This window comes from Chenopodium quinoa, unplaced genomic scaffold (assembly GCF_001683475.1).
Source record: "Chenopodium quinoa cultivar QQ74 unplaced genomic scaffold, ASM168347v1, whole genome shotgun sequence".
Classification (NCBI taxonomy): Eukaryota; Viridiplantae; Streptophyta; class Magnoliopsida; order Caryophyllales; family Amaranthaceae; genus Chenopodium; species Chenopodium quinoa.
The window spans coordinates 2,248,709-2,270,190 of NW_018743906.1; the positions used below are offsets into that span (position 1 = coordinate 2,248,709).

The 21,482-nt window shown below is 33.6% G+C and overlaps 2 protein-coding genes across 2 annotated transcripts; one reads left to right on the forward strand and one right to left on the reverse strand.

The window, feature by feature from the left end:
* Positions 1-1,496: 1,496 nt before the first annotated feature.
* Positions 1,497-4,553, reverse strand: LOC110686979 (squamosa promoter-binding-like protein 3). The gene is made up of 2 exons (XM_021863611.1): positions 3,799-4,553; positions 1,497-2,070 (listed from the first exon to the last, which is right to left on the reverse strand). Exons 1-2 carry the CDS (start codon positions 4,242-4,244, stop codon positions 1,833-1,835), a joined length of 684 nt encoding a protein of 227 aa, XP_021719303.1. The 5' UTR covers positions 4,245-4,553; the 3' UTR covers positions 1,497-1,832.
* A 14,867-nt stretch (positions 4,554-19,420) lies between these two features.
* Positions 19,421-20,467, forward strand: LOC110687013. Its single transcript, XM_021863648.1, has 2 exons — positions 19,421-19,475; positions 19,527-20,467. The coding sequence occupies exons 1-2, from the start codon at positions 19,421-19,423 to the stop codon at positions 20,465-20,467; spliced, it is 996 nt and encodes a 331-aa protein (XP_021719340.1).
* The last annotated feature ends 1,015 nt before the right edge of the window (positions 20,468-21,482 follow it).

Sequence of the window (21,482 nt, forward strand, 5' to 3'; positions counted from 1 at the left end):
CAACCTCGACTAGTCAAGCTTGAAGAAGTGCAAGTTAAACCGAGCAATCAAACTTCAACTCGACTCGTTATCACCCATCAAAATCCTAGTCACACAATGATGGGAGGAAGTAATGAAAAGTAAAAAAAAAAAAAAAAAAAAATTGTATGGATGACAACGGTGGTAAGAAAAAAAGTCATGAATGCGTTCAATTGAACAGTACTGCCTTCGTCAACCAATAGCATAAGAAAAAACTCTTTCCATTGGGAATAGGGATGTCAATATTAAGTGGATATCCACTAACCCGCTCCACCCGCAATAAATAAATGGATGAAAACCCGAATTAAATGGATGAAAAGCGGGTGACGGATGAAGCGGATGATGGATCGGATCGGATATGGATGATACTTTTTTCACCCGCTAATCATCCACCCACCCGTTTAACATATATTAATTTTTTAATCTAAGAATTTTAATAATAAAATCTGAAATGTGCAAGAAAATTATATGTATTTTTTTGTTGCAAATTAATTTTTCAAACTATATATTGTTATTGTTTCCTTTTTAATTAATAAAACTATTGTACAAATAACCGAAAAACTTTAATACTCATCCATTAGTCATCCGCTCCACCCGTTTCATCCGCGGATGATGGACGGATGGATATGGATGATGGGTGAAGCGGATGATGGATGGATGTGGATGGAGCGATTAGAATAATGAATGGATGCGGGTGAAGCTTCACCCGATCCAAATCTGATCCATTGCCATCTCTAATTGGGAATGATAGTTGCGCAAGAAAAGTGTACACTCACTTGTCAGCAAACAAACAAGCTATGCTAATTCATGGACCACACTTTGCTACATTAATTATTTAATAGGCTGATTTCTATGATTATAATATGTTTGGTTTTAAGGGGTAATGTTTCCATTTTATGCTAGAGATTATCCTTCAATTTTATCATATACTTGTTCCCATTTTCCCTCGCCAAAAACAAAAATTATCATCCATTTGATTGGCATGTGATGTACTTCGTACCATAATATAACTTCTTAAACCAAATCATTGTACTCTTGGAAGGAAGTGGAGACTATACACGATGATACGATATGTATGTGTGGATTGGTGTATCAGACAATAAGTGTTACACGACATACTGTATCATGGGTTACCTTCGAATGCAGAAACATACAGAGGCGAAGCCAAATTTGACTGAGGTGGGAGGCCGATCTAGGTCTAATATTCATTCATGATACTTCAATAATCGCGAGTAAGGTGAAGCACTAGTAAGGGCGAAACGCCACAGGGGTCATGGCCCTCTTACTCTCTTAGGCCTCAACTAAGCTTTGCCCGTGTGAATATATGAGGCGAAATTAATTATGTGACATTACATGTGGACAAATAAGTCCACACAACGTGTTCATGTGTGATTTATAGGTTTTAGACTTCGGTCCAGACCCTATTGTTGATCGGGAAATAAAAGAAGAAGAACGATGAGCAAAAGAAAAGCATTTGGTATTTCATACTATTCTAAACTTCTAATCAACGTAGCTAATAAGTAATTAATAGCGTAACCAAGGCCGGCTACCGGCGCTACAAATGCAACACATAAGTTATAGTTTACAGACAATTTGGTAATAATAATAATAATAATAATAATAATAATAATAATAATAATAATAGTGCATGCTAGATTAGAATAAGCTAAGCTAGCCTAAAAACATACACTTGTTGATCATAACATTAAAATTACACATAAACATTTATAATTAATTGTTCTACTAGCTAAGCTAGATGATCATAATGACAGAAGAGAGGGAGCAACTGAGGTTAATTTAATCAGATAATTAGCTTATCTGATCTGAAATTGTTTGTAAGATGAATTGCCGTTATTATTGTTATTCCCGGAGTAGGATATCTGAGCTTGATCCCCTGTCCTTAATTGTAGGTTTGACCCTTTACTCTGGCTTGAACTCGACCCGCCTTCTCCCTGAGATTCTGATGCGCTCTTACGACGCCTCTCGTTGTGCCCTGCTAGACGCCTCCGGCAGCTCCTCTTTGTGTCATCGAACTCAGATAGCTCATGAAACCTGGATGTTAGATGTATATGAAAATTTGAGAATATACATAGCAAGTAGGATGAAATTACGTTGAGTTGCAAATCATAAATTATTGTGACACCGACATTTTATATACTACTCGTACATTTTTTAGACAATTTAATCTCTATGTATAAAAGTAAAATAAATTAAAAGGTACGAGCCTTGATGAAAATCCACCATGATTATAAATAATTATAATATTCTGGTTTTCAAGCTCAAGATTACTAGTTTTTTTTTATACATAAACTCATAAAGGATAAAGTGTCTAAACGACTTAACTCATAAACTTCACATTCTATTTTCATGTAGCAAATTGACATGAAGGAGGACCAAATTCCACTTGGAAAATGAGTTGAAATTTGTCGGTTTCTAATAGAATAAAGTTTGTTGTGGAAAATAAAGGAGAGGATGTTTGACCATATACTTTGTAAATGGAGGACTCTAATGCCAGCCTAGACCAAATAGCGTTGACCTTATATTGTCTCTTTTTCTTTTTTTTTTTTGTTTTTTTTTTGTTTTTTGTTTGTATGGTAAGATTTCTATGGAATATTCTAAATTCTAGATTATTTGGAAGTTGTAGTTGAACATAAATACATAAATTAATTTATTAATCCTATGTCAAAATAATAAAATTAAATGATTAGAAATAGAAAATTATTGTCCTCAATGTATTCTACTTTCAATAAAATATGGGTAAATGTCCATCCTATGCCCTAGTTATTGTACATATGGACAAGTCCATTCTAGTTAAGACGAGTACGTACACATAGACAAGGATGTGAGGCGAAAATTAAAACTTGAAGAGTGGGATATTAATTGTACAAAAACCACTATAGTGATGATTCTATCATGTACGCTATTCTATTTATTATTATTATTATTATTATTATTATTATTATTATTATTATTTCTTTTTTTAAAATTTTTTTTTTTTGATGAGTTCATTAAATTAAATTGCAAGTCATTAGATGTAAAAAAGTATATTAAAGGTGTGTTTACTAATTAAATTAAAGTGTTATTAAGTGTTTGTGTCAAGTATATTTGGTATTGATGTATTATACTTTGGATTAAGTTTCTTATTAGCCCTTAATAAAAGGCTAAACATTTTTGTTATAAATATTCCATAACCACATAATCACATGTGAAAGCCTTTCACCCACAAAATAATAAGAGTAAGAAAAATTGGAATAAATGTAAACCATGCTAAATAAATTTAAATCAATTTCATACTTTCAAGAGTTTCAACATCATCAAACATACCTAAACAATATACCAAAAATCTCAAAATCGTCCTATAATTTCAAATCTCACAAACTACCCTTAAAATACTTTAGGCCACAAATTTGTGAAAATACTTTCTAAAATACCACTTATAGTATGTAGAAGAAACTAATTAAAGTACAAAATAATGTTAATTAACTAGCTATATATAACATGATAAATATCCCCTCCCCTATTCTAGTTCGTTAATATTAAGATCACAAAACGTACCAAAATTCAACATACCAAAAATGACATACATATAATACTAATAATATAATGATGCATATAGCATAATTTAAAGTAGTTAATCATATATATTACTCCCATCCAATAGTTTGTATTTTTTAATTTTTTTTTTTAAATGTAAGACCGTTATTAATCATCTGACTTGGAAGAACTTTTAGAGACAATAAGATTATATTATACCGTAGTTATGATGGAAATGGGAGTTACCTGCTACATTGCTGGCAGAAGCGTTGGCGGATGCCGGAAACAAGCACAGAAGGGGCCTTAGCATGGTGCTCACACACCTTATGACGGCGGTGATAGCGCTTCGCTTCGGTTAGATCCGCCGTGCACTTCTCAGCTTGACAACTTGTCACTCCACCACCAGCACCACCAGCACTGCCACCGCTATCGCCACTCGTAACTCTATTAGTACTGGTATTATTATTAGTACCTAATCTTTTTTGTTTCTTCTCTTCGGTAAAAGGAATAGTAATAGTTGTAGTAGTTGTATCTTCTTGTTGATCATCCGAGTTTTGATCATCATCAAAGTTGAGTGAGGTGGTGGTGGTGGGTGTTTTGGCCGATTTGTCTCGCATCATCATCATCATCATCCTTTTCGGAGTTGCGGCCGAGGCGGCGGGGGTTGTGTTTTGGGGTTTGTGGAAGTCCATGGAGGGTGTATGTGATGAAGATGGCAGGAGAAATGTGTTGGAGAGAGAATGTGGGAGGAGGAATGTGATAGTTTTTTATGTGATTTTTGGGAGGGGAAATAATAATTAAAAAAAATAATTAAAAAGTTAGGAAAAATAAATACTCCGTAATAGATAGAGAAAGAGATAAATAATAGATAGAGAGGATGAGGACCACAATTGGGTCATTTCCATTTTGCTAGGTTATGAGGGTGGCATACTTTGTGATCAAATAATAATCATGTAATTTAAAAGAGAGACACTACTTATTTCCATTGAATTAATTATGTTTCTATGGTGCCATGGATTGGAGGCATATGATATATTGTATTGATTTCTAGCATATGATATATTGTATTGATTTCTACTTAATTCAAAGGAAAGATTATGGTCAATTAGAAGGTTTAATTTTAACTTTACTATGAAGTGTTCTAATCTTCTGCTTTAGATTAATCATAACAGTTTGACTGACACGCATGTTAATGCACAGTTTTGACCATTAATTTGAAGCAGCTGTATGTAATGTGATATAAATTAAAATAAACTACTCATCATGTAAGTGTAGCGAAATTTCTTGTTTAATATGAACGATGTAATATGGAGATCTTAACCTCTAACAGAAGCTCGATGAAATATGGGTGGAAGATAATATATTGCAAGTACTAAATAGTAGTAGCTTAACTATAGAAATTATATCTATTATGCTTCATGTACTCCGTAATGTTTAATTACTCTTCAAAATAACACATACTTCTATTAATGGCAAGTATTCGAGATTTGATCTCACATACTACCTCCGATCCAGATTACTTATAACTTTGGGGTATTATTTGTGAGATATAAAATATTCTAAAATTGTGAATAATTTGGACCGGGGTAGTATTAAGAATAACATTTAAATCTATCTTAAAATTATACTCTAATAAGGATAATTAACTAGCTTTTTGAAAGAAATTTTAAAAAAGCTAGTTAATTACCCTTATTAGAGTATAATTTTACAAAGGATAATTAACTAGCTTTTTGAAAGAAATTAAAAAAAACTAGTTAATTACCCTTATTAGAGTATAATTTTACAAATACCAGTTTCAATTTTTTTTGAGCGACAAAACAATTTTTAAGTTCTAGAGACAAAAAGGTTAAAGTTAAGGTTATAATTGCAGCATACACATAATTATTCGTGATACAACGACCTTAGATAAGGTGATTGGCTGTCAAATCAGCTTATGTGTCACTTTTCACTTTGTGTTTTGATCTCCTTCTTTCCAAATTGTCTGAGTTTCACACAGTTTATGCTTAAAATGTGTTTATGTTTCTCTACAATAAGCAAATTTTATTCAACTAGTTCTGCCATTTATAGCCATTAGCCATATCAAATTCATACATAAAATGTTTTTCATTTCATGCTAATCTTATGACATACTGTATTTAGAGTCATTAAAATTACTATGAATTTATTATATTACATACATTCATGTTACGGAGTAGATGAGACTAACTATCTCTTTCAACATTTATATATACTCGTCATTTTAATTCTACAATTTTAAAATCATTACTCTGCAGCTTATTAAGCTTTTTTTAGCTAATGTTGCCAAATAGACCCATTCTAACTATATGGACAATAATAGCGTTATTTTGTTTAGAATTAATAACTATCTACTGCAGTTCCTTGTTCACTTTATAATACTTATTCAAGAAAACTTAGCTTAATTCTAACAAGATCAAGAAAAAAAAATATATACTTCGTGGTTAGTATAAGTATTAATAAGGGTTAGTGGCTATGTACTCAAGTTTAATTTACAACTAATATAAATTATACTATGTTGTAATAAGATCCATTAAGTTGAGAGAAGTTCTATCTCACATATAAGTTTAAATAAGTTTAAAGGTATTATTTGTGACTTGAATCAAAGAAAAATTGATTGCTTAAATTGCACATATCTATCAATCTAGAAATATTCGTGAGGTGATTCAAATTGGAGGTGGAATATTGTTTTAGGAGATTCAATGACAGGGCATAATCTTAATGACAAGGGCATGCATAAGCTCAATTTTTCATTGGAAAATAAATTAGGGTTTCTTATTTTATTTTTAAAAAAAAAATATCATCAGGTGTACAACAAGGTAGACATGTGAGAAGCTACCAAAGCCAATTTCAAGCTAGATGCTACTCCACTTTTGCGACAGAGATTTTTTTTTTTATCTTTTTCATTGCAGCTGTTCTTTTATCCTCCATGAAAGATAATAAGAAAATATTTGCAATACATATGAAGCGTATTGTAGGTCATGTTTATTGACTGAACCACTTACGCATTTATACTTTTTATTCATCTTATTTACCATATTTATATTTAATGTGGCGTTTGTGCTCCACACGAATCAAACACACTATGTAACTCAATCAATCCACCCTAATATCACTCCGCTAAATACATTAAATACACTGATGATTAGAACTCACCCTAACTTCATACATATGGAGTATGTTTTGCTATAGAAACGTACATATATGAAGTAATGAAGTAAACTACAAAAGGCAAAAGGTAAGCCAATATTTTAATTTATTTTCACTAACAAAGTGGATATAACAAAGTAATTACAACAGTAGATCTGATGAAGCTAAAGTGCTAAACTGCTAAACCGATGAGTTGATGAAGTATATACGGTGGGTTAGTTGGGCTTGTACTATAGATAACAAAGTTAGTACTCTTACAGTAAAAAAAAATTAAAAAAAAAATAATAAAAACTTACTGTATAAAAGTTAGTTTTCACTTTTTATTTGTTTTAAATTTAAATTCAATTTACCCCATGAATTGGGATGTATTACGCGTGGGTTTTGCTGCAAAAGCAATAATGATTGGTGACCCAATTTCTCAGTTTACGGGCTAACGGCCCACTCTAGGCTTCTTCTTGTTTGATTGGATGATTCCTTACTTTTACAGTTTTACTTCAGACACGTGATTTTCTTTAACTGTTTTTACTTTTTACCCTTTTTTTTAACTCTTCATTTGGCATCTAATCAACTTCACTGCATCACTATTATTTTCATTGTGAACTTTGAGTATATGTGAATGCTTCAATTGACATGCCATTGGATTTAGAATAAGAAGGATAAGAAGAACAATGTTTGTCCTTTGATTAAGAGTGCCTAAGAGTTGCAATTGATTCACATGTGTTAACCTTATCAGCACTTTAGTCTTGTTGTCGTTCTACATGTAGAGCTAGTTATGTGCATCCTTGGATTAAACATGTTATTGGCGCTTTTAATCATGTGATAAGTGTACCAAATAAGCAAAATTAATAAAAATAGGTTAAAAAAAAGAGGTACATCTGATAACAAGTAAGAATATATAAAGTCTTTTAGACTGTAATGATATTATAAGTTGATCAAATCAAGTATAACATCAAAATTAAGGAAAATTTGAAGTCAATGAATCCTTTGTACATTGCTATGGCGGACTTTTTAAAATGAATGAACAACATAGAAACTGTGAAGGAGTGAATGTGTATTCAAGAGTCCTTTAAATCTATGATGGTATTAGCTAGAAATGTCGAAGCAATGAACAAGAATAAACAGCACAAAACATGGCCTTGTATTCCCCCCGTCCCATAATATAGTTTTTGTTTGTGTTTTTTTATGGTATTTAAGAAATAGGTGGAGAAAGTGAAAGAATTACATTAATTAAAGTGAAAAGTATAATTATAGACAAAAGTTAGAGAGAGAAAATAGAAAAAAGTACAAGGCATGTGCAAAATCTAAGGGTAAATTAGGAAGTATAATGAATAAAGTTTAAAAAGTTAGTATATAATGATCTATACATACTATCCAAATATAGAACAGAAACAACATTTTGAATCTCCAAAATAAAAAAATAGGAACTATATTATGGGACGGAAGGAGTATTATCCCGGGGAATGAACAGACAAAGGGTATGCTGTGCGTGTAAAAGGGAATTGGATTTCTTGTTAGAAAGATGATGGATTAAAGGGGTTAAAGGCTAGGAAACATACCTATTTGGTAGGGTAAGGAAAAAGAAACCATTAACAGAATCTGACACCCAATGTAAAACTCTACAACCCTTAGTAAAGAACTTTACTTTCATGCGTATGTAGCACTTATGATATATGCATAAGATTAATTAATAACTAAAGAGTAAACAACCTTCCTCATAAAGTTCTATTCTCTCTCTATTTAAACTTATGGAGAAAAACATCAAATGGTTCATTGGTCTCAATTTACACAAATCATTATGCGGTCTCAACTAATTAACTTACCCGCTCTTAAATTCGGTCTAAGAGGCTTTTAGTAATTTCATTCTCATAAACTCGCATCGTATGATATTGTGATGATTGATGAACGTGTTTATTTCAAACAACTTACAAACAAATGAAAAATTCTATAAATTTCTGTTACACAGTACATCTATCTTCAATACAATGTTTATCGCACCTTGGATGGCAATTAATGGATCAACTATATTATAAGTACCATTCATAAAAATAATATGAGTATAGTACGTACCCTAACCTTTTGCTTCTGCTTAATGTATTGTTTTGTACACTCATCAATAAGATGAGCACCCAAATTGCTATTGCTATTGCTAGTACGTACTAGCTACCCTCATCTTCTTTCCTTTTCAATCTTTGGCTCCAGCAACCACCTAAAGTTGGATGTGTATGTCTCCTTTGTTGTCGTCATTTAGGTTATAGTTGTTTTTGCACAGTCAAACCATCTCGTGTTATATGTACGAGTATTCTTCTTTATGTCACATGTATCTCTTACACGACACATTTAATAGATGATAATTCACATATAAAATGATGTTAATTGGTTGTTTAAATTTTGGTTTTTTTTAAGGCGAGTCTTGTATTAGAATAAAAAAAAAACGAATAATTTGATATCAAAGTCATTTTTGGTCTTGTATCAAAATTAAAAACGAATAATTTGATATCACAGTCACTTTTGGTCTTGTATCAGAATTAAAAACGAATAATTTAATATCAAACTCGCTTTTTATCATACTTATCCACCAAATGAGCCAATTGCTAAGGTCATGAGATCGATGAGATACAAAAGTGAAGGGCGATGAAAGCTTAATAATAATGTAATCTTGACTAAACTAAGTCAACTTCCATTTTAAAAAAAAAAAAATCTCAAAAGAAATTATTTTTATACTTCTAAAGTCATTATTAATATAGTCCTAAATACATGTGTATCTTGTAGTCTTGTACGACCTCTTATAGTTAATTAACTAAAGCCTTTTTTAATAAAATGGGGAAGATGTAATGAAAATGTACCTTAAAAAAACATTGGTCCTTTTTGAGAGAAAGTTGAAAGCTGAAGCTGATTGATTTAGCTGATTTTATTAACTGATTTGATTAACTTATTATATTAACTGATTATATAAAAGTGTTTGGTAAATAGATGATAGCTTAAAGGTGATTGAGTATGTGAAATGACCAATAAGCTAATTGTGGGGTAGGTAGTTTAGATAGGATTTTAAATTAAATGAGGTTATAATTATCATTTCACAATAATTAATGAATAAGCTAATTGAAAAAGCTCCTAAAATGAGCTTTTTCTAAAAGAGCTTATTTAGTGGAATAATCTCTTTCAATAAGCTTACTACCAAACACTTGTATTAGCTTGTTTGACTAGTCAATCAGCTAAAGTTAGTCAAATAAGCTAATATACCCCAAATAAGCTTACTACCAAACAAGGCCATTTATAATTGGAGACATTGATTTTGCGTGTGAAGAGATCAGAGAGAATCAAATCGGAATTAGGAGATAGAAAAAGACTCATCCAAGCTTAGGGTATAATGAGCATCAATATTAGGAGATAGAAAAAGACTCATCCAAAAAAAAATGAACTACAATAAAGTGTAGTTACATATTGATGATTTAATACTTATTTCTATAGACTGTTCAAATTTTAAAAAATGTCTACTAAAATTTAACATGGGTGAAAAACTATCACCTTATTTACACCTTAATTTTAAAGGCACCCATATTTCAGACAAAAAAAAAAAAAAAAAAAAAAAAAAAAAAAAAAAAAAAAACCCTTATTACACAACCGTGTCGTACAAGAATCACAAATCCCAGAAAGCACAATTAATCATATTGCTCAAATAATTTCCTTTTCATATCTAAGCAAAAGGAGCGGGTCGGGGCATCTTGTGTCTAAAGAGGATTAAAAGAGTGATGAAAGACATACATACAATAAGGTCACATTTATACATAATTCGGACCACTTATAGCACTAAAAGATTACATCTTTGAGTCCCTATCCCATAAATTGGAAGCATTTGGAGCACACAGAATTGTTCCTTTACTTCTCAACAACATTTTTACTCACGTTCTTACTCACTAACTGACACTATCTCGTTGTGCTTCCTTGTTTACCATATATATTCCTGCTTTATTTTTCTCAATTGCTAATCATCGCCCGCGAATCTCCACATAAAGCCCACAAAATTAGAGTGAATTGTCACTTTTGCCCTCAAAGTAAAAAACACAATTTCTTCTCTCAATTCTGTACTTCCACTTTCTCTCTCTAAAAAACTTTCCGAGCGATGTCGAGGCGGCCCGGCAAGGAAGTGGCGGCACATGCGGCGGGTGGACAGCGGTTTTCCGGCGAGAAGGTATTTTTTATTAATTTTGTGTTTAAAAAGTAAAAAAAAAAAAAGGTCGGAGGCGGTGGCGGCGCCTAGGCCAGACGCCACCACCACGGCGGCGGCGTCTAGCCCAGACGCCACTACCACGGCGGCGGCGCCTAGGCCAGACGCCGTGACGGTGGCGGTGGCGTCTGGCCCAGGCGCCAGAACCACGGCACCGACGTCTGGCCTAGGCGCCGCCGCCGTGGTAGTGGCGTCTGGGCTAGACGCCGCCGCCACCGTCACGGCGTCTGGCCTAGGCGCCGCCGCCTTTTTATTTTTTTTATTTAATTTTTTTTTGGTTTTAAATTTGAAATTTAATTTTCGAAAATAATTATTTTTTTTTTGATTTTTTTTTAAATTTGTTTTTCTTTTTTTTAATTTTATGTTCTTGTTTATTGTTCTTGTTTTTTTTTTTTTTGAATTAGTTTTTTTACTTAAAAAAAATTTTATGTTCCCTTTTTTTTGTTATAAATTTTTTTTAAAATTTTGATGTTCTTCTTTTTTTAAGTTTTTATAATTTTATATTTTTCACTTTGTTTTTTCCAATTTGTTTTTTTTGGGTAATTTTTTTTTTTGCTTTGTTTTTTCCAATTTTTTATTTATTTATTTATTAGGTTATTAATTTTTTTATTTTTAGGTTGTTAATATTTTGTAATGTTTTTAATTTATTTTCCATCATATGTATATTGTTTTATTTATTTATTTTAATTACTTTTTTTATGTTTATATTACATGTTTATATTGCATATTACATGTGTTGTTATTTTGTGTTAGGCATCGTATTTTCATGGGGTGGCTGCCATGTGTGACCAGCACTACATGGAGTGGTACAACCGGCACTCGCACCCGAGGTTGATCAGAGACGTCCACCACGGCGACGACGCCGATGATGATGATGTGCCACCGCCCACTGCCGTGGATGCGGTACGTCTCATAAAACATTTGTAGTTGTGTTTTTTTTCATATAATATGTCTCATAATACGTCGTTATTGAATTTTATGTGTTTTGTTATGTGTAGTGGATGGGAAAGATGACGCAGTTGGGACACAGACTTTTTGAGGAGAGGGACAACATGACGACTGCAACAGGCAGAGCTGTTATTGATGAACTGGAACGGGCCCTTGAGCAGTGGCAGTGGGCGTCACAGAGAGATTATTGATATGTCGGCAGTGCATTTATAAAACATTTTCCTAGTTGTTTGTAAAAGTTAACATTATCTGTTCTTATAATTATTATTTTAAGTTCTTAGAATTTGACATTATATTTTTAGTTTTTATAACTTTTATTTTAAGTTGTAATTAGTGGGCATACGAAAACTAAATACAGGTTCACATTTAAATGGGAAAACTAAATACGAAAATTAGAATCCGAAAATTAAATAAATGGGAAAAACATAGCAATAGCAATATTAGGTCACATAGAAAAGGCAACTAGATTGTTCCACTGCTGCACCCGGTCATGATATAACGCATCCCAGCCCTCTACGCTTGCTGTACGAATGGTGTACCACGTTGGTATAATCGGTGGGACCGGAAAATCGGGTGACAGGTCCAGTCGGATGAAATGTCTGTATGACGGCCCCAGAAATCCAATAGCAACCTCTCTTACCGGTCTGGTGACGGTCTCACGCGAACACCAAGGCAGAACCGTGGTACACGGATAGTAAGCTCGACCATGCAAACCAAGGCCGAAATGCATCACTGCACACTTGTAGATGTTTGCAACGGCGAAGAGATCAAGGGGCGCGTCGAACCAATGATTTTGACCGCAACGTCCTCCTCCCCACCGGATACGCTGCAGAGACCTATCCAAGTCCTGTCCGTACACGTGGCGATAAACAGCTCGGTTTGAGGCGATTTCACTGTACATCAACTGACGCACTAAACCGTAGTTGTCTTCACCCATCTGAAACACATCAGCCACAACCCGAAATCCACAGTTACCATCTCTCAACTTCTCCAACACCCAACGGTAACTCGCAACCGTCTCATCCTTCATAACTGCATAACCAATCAAAAAGTTCTGGTTCGTTGGAGTCATCCCAACCATCTCAACCAGTGGAAACTTATACTTGTTTGTCTTGTACGTTGAATCGATCAGAATCACAGATGGCCAAGACGAAATCATATCAGCACAATCAGGATGCACAAGGAACAAATGAGTCACCTCCGATGTGTCTTCATCAGATTCAAACCAGTACAGGTAACCACGTGCTTGTGCCTGGTGTAGAAGCTGCTGTATAGGGTTCCTTCCCTCTGACCGTTCAAACCTCAATTTATGTCTGACGTTGTAGATGTGTCTTCGGTTTGGCTGGTCTTCAGGAAATTTCTCCAACACAGATGCTAATATTTTAGCAGGCTTCACTTGAGCATCACTCATTTCTTTTACAATTAGTTTCGCAGCAGGACTTAGGCCACTTAACTGTCGATGACCCACTTCATATGCGATCATCTCATGGTTGTGATACCCCCATTTACCGTAACTCTTCACTTCCCAACCGTCACCCCTTTGCTGTTGTCGAACCTTTACTCTGAACTGACACCCACAACCTTTCCGCTTTGTATCAAACCGAATCGCTTGACTGAAATCTCGTTCCTCCCTTTTGCGATAACGGTCGCATCTCAAAATGCGATCCATTCTACCATCCCGTTGAGATTTATGAGTTGCTACTACTAAACAAAAACCTGATCTAATTGCAACCTGTTTCGCCCAATCAACCGCTTGTTGAGCATCTTCGAACAGACCATCGTGTACAAAAATCCCACTATAATCATTTCCGTCTCCACCATAATCCTGCAACAATAACATATAAATATAATCACATAAGAGTAGATTAAATTAATACATTTGACACAACATTAGCACAAAAGCAAAAACAATAATAAATTATAAACAACAAACAAAGAAATAAACAAAAAGTATTCAAAAAAAAAAAAAAAACAAAACACAAAAATAAAAAACATAAACAAAACTTTAGATTAAATAAATAAAAATAAACCAAAAAAAAAAACAAAAAAAAAACATAAAACGAAAAAAATTGTAAAAAAAAAAATAAAAAATAAATAAATTAAAAACAAAAACAAATTAAAACAATTAAAAACAAAACAAAAAAAAAAAACAAAAAAAAAAGAAAAAAATTGTAACACAAAAAAAAAAAATAAACAAATTTTAAATTAAATTAAAAAAAAAAAAAAAAAAAATAGTGGTGGCGCCTAGCCAGGACGCCGCCACCGTGGCGGTGGCGTCTAGCCAGGACGCCGCCACCGTGGCGGTGGCGCCTGGCCAGGACGCCGCCACCGTGGCGGCGGCTTCTTGGCCAGACGCCACGGCCACGGTGGCGGCGTCCTGGCCAGGCGCCAGAGTTACGGTGGCGGCGTCCTGGCTAGGCGCCACCACTACGGTCACGGCGTCCCGGCAGGACGCCAGCCGCCAATTCGTGGTTTTAGATGGCATCGTACCTCCTTTTCCGGCGTCAACGGCGTCTCTCCGGTGCATCTACCCGACGTTGAGGGCTCTTCGGATTCACTCGGCGATCCAGTCCTGCTCCACATTTTTTATGAGTGAAAAATTTTATTTTCGGTAAAAATTAAAACAAGGGCAATAATGTCAACATTTTTAAAAAATGTGGGCTTTATGTAGAAAAACGCGGGCGATGTTTAACAAATCCCAAACTTTTTGTCACTTGTAAGTGTATATGTTGTGGCTAGCCCATGATTTTAGCTACAATAAGAACAAGACAATGAATCAAACTATTGCATCATGTGTATGTGTCCACAAATCAATAACTTGCTTTTGCTAAATCCTTTGTATTACCATAATAAAATCTCATAAATGTTTTCCTCTTTTTTTTCATATACTTATCAACTAAAGATTCTTTCCAATCTTTTAATCCTTTTCATCTTGCATTTTTCAAATCATTGGGTCTTTCGTAGCTAGGTGGTCTGGAGTGCATCTCAGCACATAGCTGTTGTGCATTTACAAAGCATATAAGAGGGTAAAAATGTAAATTTGACAAGCTTCTGGAAAAAAGCCCACTCTGCAATGGTACATTATAATGTATCTTTATATACCATTATGCATGTATAATGTACCATTAAAGTATAAGTTATTTTAATACTACTTTTTGTGTATTATTATGCATGTAGTGTCGTAGTGGTACTTTTTAGCATCTTATAGGTTGAATATTTTTCTCCAAAATACTTACCACATGTCACCTATGATGCATGTAGTAGTACATTTTTTCATCCTATATACTTCCTCCGTTCTTTTATTATTGCACCACTTGCCATTTTAGGAAGTTTCACAAATATTGCACCATTTCTTCTTTAGGAAAAAAATTATTTGTGTTCACACTACAAATACCCAACATACCCTTGCTTTTTCACACTTACTTTTTAGTTTATCAATGTGTTACATAGACAATTTTGTATTTTTACCTTTCTCTCTCTTACTTTTTTCCACTACCAAAATATTTGCACCAAACTCTTATGGTGCAATAATAAAAAAAACGGAGGAAGTATTTAATTTGCTACTCCCTCCGTCCCTAAATTACATTCCTCCTTTCTATTTTTGGTATTCCAAAATTACATTCTTCCTTTCTATTTTTGGTAAGTTTTTTTAGTAAATCAACTCTCTTTTTCTGTTTTATTTTAATGATTTCTCACTCATCCTTACCTAATCTCACTCATAATCCTTGTGCCAAATTACAATGAATATGAGTGGTTAAAAAATTTCAATTAGGAACATGTGATTGTTCCTTTTTTTTTTTGCAAAGGATTGATGACATGTCATGAGTAATAACTAATCTATCTTTGTACTTCCCATTGCATTATCTAATTATTGTTATTATTTGTCTTATTCTTTCCTCCTTAATTCCCGTGTAAATTTCCAAAGAGGAATGTAATTTAGGGACGGAGAGAGTAACAAATAGCAGCTATGCGGTAAGGGGTAACTAGCTAGGTGCTAATAATGGGTCGAGATTGTTTGATCTAAAATCTGGCATTCTTCAAAGAGCTAGATCCTCCCTTATTAGGTGTTGATAATGGCCTGGGTCAGGATCGTTTGTTATACCATGATAAATCTTCATAAAGTCAACCTAGCACAAACCAACGCTGTAGTAAAATATGACCATATATAAACCTAACAGAGTTCCATCCTAAAATCAATTTTTCTTTGATTTCTTTCTCATTGAAAAGAAAAAGAAAGAATCAGCGCCCACCAATCTTACATGTTAGTCATTCTTCCTCCATTTCTTCAATGCGGAACAACTGGTCCTAATACTAAATTATATTTCTAACAATATTCAATGGGATAAATAAAAAGAAAAATTATGTACATAACTTTAATGTTAGGAACATTTGTCCAAGACCAAAAAAGGGGGAAAAGTCAGGTGAAGATAAAGAATAATATCTTAGAATATTAGAAGCACTAGATTCGGGAGTGATGGATGTTCATGGTTCCTCTTAAAGGACAATATTGTTTGGTAGTAACTATTCATGTAAACTCATTAGCATACTTTACTTTTAGAAACCTCTATGTAAATTTGTTTAAATTAAATTAAATGTGTTAAGCCCTATTCTTTTGAAGTGAATGAAGATGATTTAAGATAAACATAATTGGAATAACATACTTTTTTTTTCTTTTTCTGTCTTCTCTCTTCTCTCTCTTCTAGGGTTTTAGTTTTATTGGCCGTTTTGGCAGTAAATAATCTAATTTTTCGAAAATTAAACTATTTTCGACCCTTTTTCTTTCATTCAATTTAGTTTTTTTGTTTTGTTTTGTTCTCTCCATCTCTGAGAGTCTGACCCAACTTTCTGGGTTTTTCCCAATTTTCTGGGTTTTGATTCTCATTTATGGATGAAAATTTTATTTTTATGGTTCTTATAATAATTGGGAAGGTGATTTGGATTATTCTTATGGGTTTGGGATTTGTCATCAACTGGTCAATCAAAACATCAACGCAGATTGCGAAGGCTCAACTTGGAAAGATGCAAAGACATCGAAAATCATTGTTCGCGTCAAGCTTGAAGTGGTGAAGTATGAGTTATGCCAAATATGCAAATTAACTATGATTTTGATTATAAAAGTTATGATATTTTATCTAAATTTGTGGTTTACAAATCTTTATTATTGTAGATGTCGTATGACTATTATTTATGATATTATTACTTCCCGTTTAAAAAAAAAAAGATAAACATAATTGAATTAAACTATAGTAACTAATTTATAATTGAACTTAACTAAATTGAATAATGCTTATCCCTTTGTTTTCTTACTTGTTCTTGTTTTGATTGTTTATGTTGATTACTTGTTCTTGTTTTGATTGTTTATGTTGATTAATGCACATTTTTAAACCTCTCTCTCTCTCTCTCTCTCTCTCTCTCTCTCTCTCTCTCTCTCTCTCTCTCTCTCTCTCTCTCTCTCTCTCTCTCTCTCTCTCTCTCTCTCTCTCTCTCTCTCTATATATATATATATATATATATATATGGCAAAGGCGCGAATGATTACTAAATCTCATATTAAGTTGATTAATTTAATCACAATATAAGTATGTTATATGCATTTGTACCCTTCTAATCCAATAGAAAATGACAAATCTTTGGCGTATTCATTCAATTTATCTGAGTCAATAAGCTAAGGCCAAGATTCCAACATATAGATTCCTTATTCCCTACCTTTCATTTGAAACATGGAGTGACCGAGTGAATATTTGTATCATTGAACCTTTTTCATCATTGGATTGTGTTATACAAGTCTAAGTTAAGCCATGCATGATACAATAGGCCCTACGTGTTTGTATGCAAGCAAGATGAACTAGGTTAATTAGATCCATGTAATGGTGAACCATGTGAATAGGTTAGACGTGTGAGGTTGATGGCTCGTACACAGTACCCATTTTCTTTTTATTTGCATTGTTCGCACCAATCGAGGTAATGTTTGTGAATCTCCATGTCTTAAGAGCATCCCCATTAATGAGCATTTTTTTGCTCATGAGCAAAAATGGTGAGCAAAAATGGATTTATAGCTTCCCCATCAATGAGCAAATGGAAAAATGCTCATGAGCATAATTGATTTTGCTCATCCTATGAGCAAAAATGAAGATGTATATTAAAAGGGTGGGGTGCACAAGAGGGAACAAACTGCCGGCTTTATTTTGCTTCACCCCTTCTCAAACGACGCGTTTTGGGAAGTGAACTGAAGAGCTCATACCCAAAACGCTGCGTTTTGAAGGGTTTGAAGCAAATAAAAATTAAATGCAACCCACTGACAGGGGCGCGTCAGTCCAGCCATTGAGGAGCTGACAAGCGTCCCTGTCAGCCTCCTTACCCAATGAGAAAATATTACCATTTTAAAACGATATTAAACATTAAACGGCTATTTTGGCACGTATAATTAAAAAAAATCATCAACGGTTATAATTTTTTTTTTCTCTACAAATAGAGATCCATTTTGACATATTTTGGTGTAATTTCAAAAATCACAAAAACACTCTATATTATTCTTAATCCCATTTCTAGTGTGATTTATTTTATATTTTCTAATATAAAGTTCAATTAGGTTTTTTTTTGGTTTAATTATTGTTAATTAGTATTTTTAGTACTCTAATATTTTTTAAAACGTTATTAATGATAATTTAATTATAATATTTTGTTTTAATTTCAAAAATAAAAAATACACTCTTTATTAATTTAACTCCCAATTGAAAAAACCCTAGCCTCTCTTTCCTCTCTTCTCTATCTAAAAACCCTAACCTCCATTGTTGAATTTTGAAGGGGCTTCCATCGGATTTAACGGTGGAAAGCCCCAACCGTTGTTTCTTTTGTGCCTTTTCTCTTGCTTTAGGTTTATAATAATTCTTCCTCTTTTAGGAGGAATATTTCTCCCTCAAAATACAGGGTTTTTCTTCCTCTTTAGGAGGATTTGGCTCCTTCGAAAGACCGGGTTTTTCTTCTCTCTTTTGAGGGAGGATTTTTTTTTTATTTCATGGATTGCTATAGAGTTGTTTCATGGTTAAAATTTTGTGCGGTATTGAAAAAGAGATTAATATTTCGACAACCATCGAACGAATCAGACGAAAATTTTCTGCACGGCTACAACAGATCGATAAACCCCCTCACCGAAGAAGGCTATAATTCACAGCGATATGAAAGAGGGTATGAAGAATGTACGATTTGCAACAAGGATTGTAGCTTTGCTTGCAGAATATTTTTATTTGATTAAATTATTATGTATTTGTTAGATCTAAATCTCTTTGTAGCTTAGATGTCGTATGACTTATTTATGAATCAATTTTATTTCAAAAAAAAAAATTTAACTCCCAATTCTAGTAGAGGATTAATTTTTTATTTTATAATATAAAGTTCAAAAAGGTTCTTATTTTATAGTTAATTAATTTTTGTAGTACTCAATTAATTTTTAAAACGTTATTAACGTTACTTTTATTTAATTTCGGTGCCTCTTGAGTATTTATTATTGTTGTTAATTTATTATACAATTTAATGGATCCAAACAACCCTAATTACAATCAACTTGCTCAACATTTTTCTGATTTAGGTGATGATTTCATCACTCGTCCCAATTTTCAATTATCCCTATAAAGATTAGGAAACCCTTCTTCTCAAAATTCTGTTCACCAACCCACACCTCCACAAATTCCTAATAATGAAAACACTTATTTTGAGCAACAAACTCCTTCTATTATCAAAGGGAGCAACTCTGAGTACGATGTCAGCCAAGAAGAAGCTGTTACGGAGACACCACAGTACCCTCCACCACCTCTAAGGATTCCGACCAATCAACTACTTGCTAAAGCGAGTCGCATTTGGTTGGTTGCTGAGGATGAAGCTCTAATTGGGTTCTACCTAGAACTAAGTGATGATGCGCTTCGTGGTACGAACCAAAAGGCATCCGAACTATGGCGAAAATTTTATGCGGCTTACTGTAAACTTCAAGCTGAGAAACCGCATATTCTCCCGCCAAGTCTTATGAAGAGTTTGGAGACACATTGCAGAAGAATGGCAGCTGATTTGCTACATTGGACTAGTTGCTATGAGGAGGTGGGCAAACTTCCTGAAAGCGGAAGTGGTTACAACGAAGCCGATCGAATTAAAAACGCTTCGAAGTTGTTTTATATCTCCTCTAATCCACAACATAATTTTGCATTTCCAAATGGAGTGGAAATGGTTAATAAAGATCCGAAGTGCAAGACTAAACTAAGATGGGGTCTGTCAAAGGAGGAAAAAAAGGGTTGTGGTGCCGATGATGAGGAAGATATCAGTGGAAGTGGGAAAAGGTCTAGGGCGGAGAGTGAGAATGAAATCTGTACTGATGGATTTATGTCCGGAGGATTACCACGACCAGACGGTGTCAAAAAAACGAAGGCTAAGCGTAAGGGTAAAGAAGTTGCTTCCGAAAGTGCAATATTGAACATTAGTGAACAGATAAAGGCGTGTACTAAGGTTAGAGAAAGGGAGGCGAATTTACGACAACAATGGTTGGAACTTGATAGAGAAAAGGAAAGAGGAAGAAAAAACAAGTTGATTTAGCAGAGAAGAAGATGAATTTTGATATGCTTCAATCACTTTTAGCAAGGACAACACCACTCACTCCAGCTGAAAAGGCCCACAAGGAAGAGTTACTTCAATTAATCTACGGTAGAAAATGATTGTATTTCTTTAATTAGTTTATTTTTAATTAATTGTATTCTGAGGTTAGATTTCTTTAATTAGTTTATATTTATTTTGTTCAATTTTAATTAGTTTATTTTAAATTAGTTTGTATTATGAGGTTAGATTTGTTTAATTAGTTTATCTTTTATTAGTTTATTTATAGTTAGTTTATTTTTAATTAATTGTACTCTAGGTTAGATTTCTTTAATTAGCGTATCTTTAATTAGTTTATTTTTAATTAGTTGTATTCATGTCCCTTGTCTTACTATATTTTGAGTAGTCATGTGTCTTTCATGTCAGTTGTCTTTTTGTATTTTGAATAGTTAAGATTCTTTTCCGTCTTAGTATCTTTAATCACTCATGGAATTGTCAATTAGGTTTCATCACTCATGGAATTGACATTCATATTTTTGACCTCTCATTGAGAGTTCATGGTTATAAAAGTGATACCATCTACGCAAACACAATATAATCCAACTCCTCAAAAATATCCAAACACCCATAAGTAACAAGCAAACACAATGTTTTCCATTAGCTCAACCTCCAGCTCGTCTGATTCTGATCAATACGTAGAATTTGATCATTTAGTTGACGAATTTGTCACAACCCATCTACCAACTTTGTTGTCTAACCACCAAACACAACCCCAACCCGTATCCGATGTTGATTGTGTTCCAGAGCGTAGAGGGGATACGGATAGAAGAGATAGGGAAAAGGGGCATGTTCAATTATTTAATGATTACTTTGCGAGTAATCCAGTTTATAGCGACAAACAATTTCGGCGTACATTTTGAATGAAACGACCTTTGTTTTGTAGGATTGTGAACAAGGTGGTCGAGGGGGATCAATTCTTCCAGCAGCGTAGAAATGCAGCTGGAAGGCTTGGGTTATC

Excerpts from the sequence above, each read along its gene's own strand:
- LOC110686979 (XM_021863611.1), bottom strand. The coding sequence starts at position 4,244 with ATGGACTTCCACAAACCCCAAAACACAACCCCCGCCGCCTCGGCCGCA. Across the intron at positions 2,071-3,798 it reads TTCTGCCAGCAATGTAGCAG|GTTTCATGAGCTATCTGAGT; the intron begins GTAACTCCCATT and ends TCTAACATCCAG.
- LOC110687013 (XM_021863648.1), top strand. The coding sequence starts at position 19,421 with ATGGATCCAAACAACCCTAATTACAATCAACTTGCTCAACATTTTTCT. Across the intron at positions 19,476-19,526 it reads TCAACATTTTTCTGATTTAG|GAAACCCTTCTTCTCAAAAT; the intron begins GTGATGATTTCA and ends TATAAAGATTAG.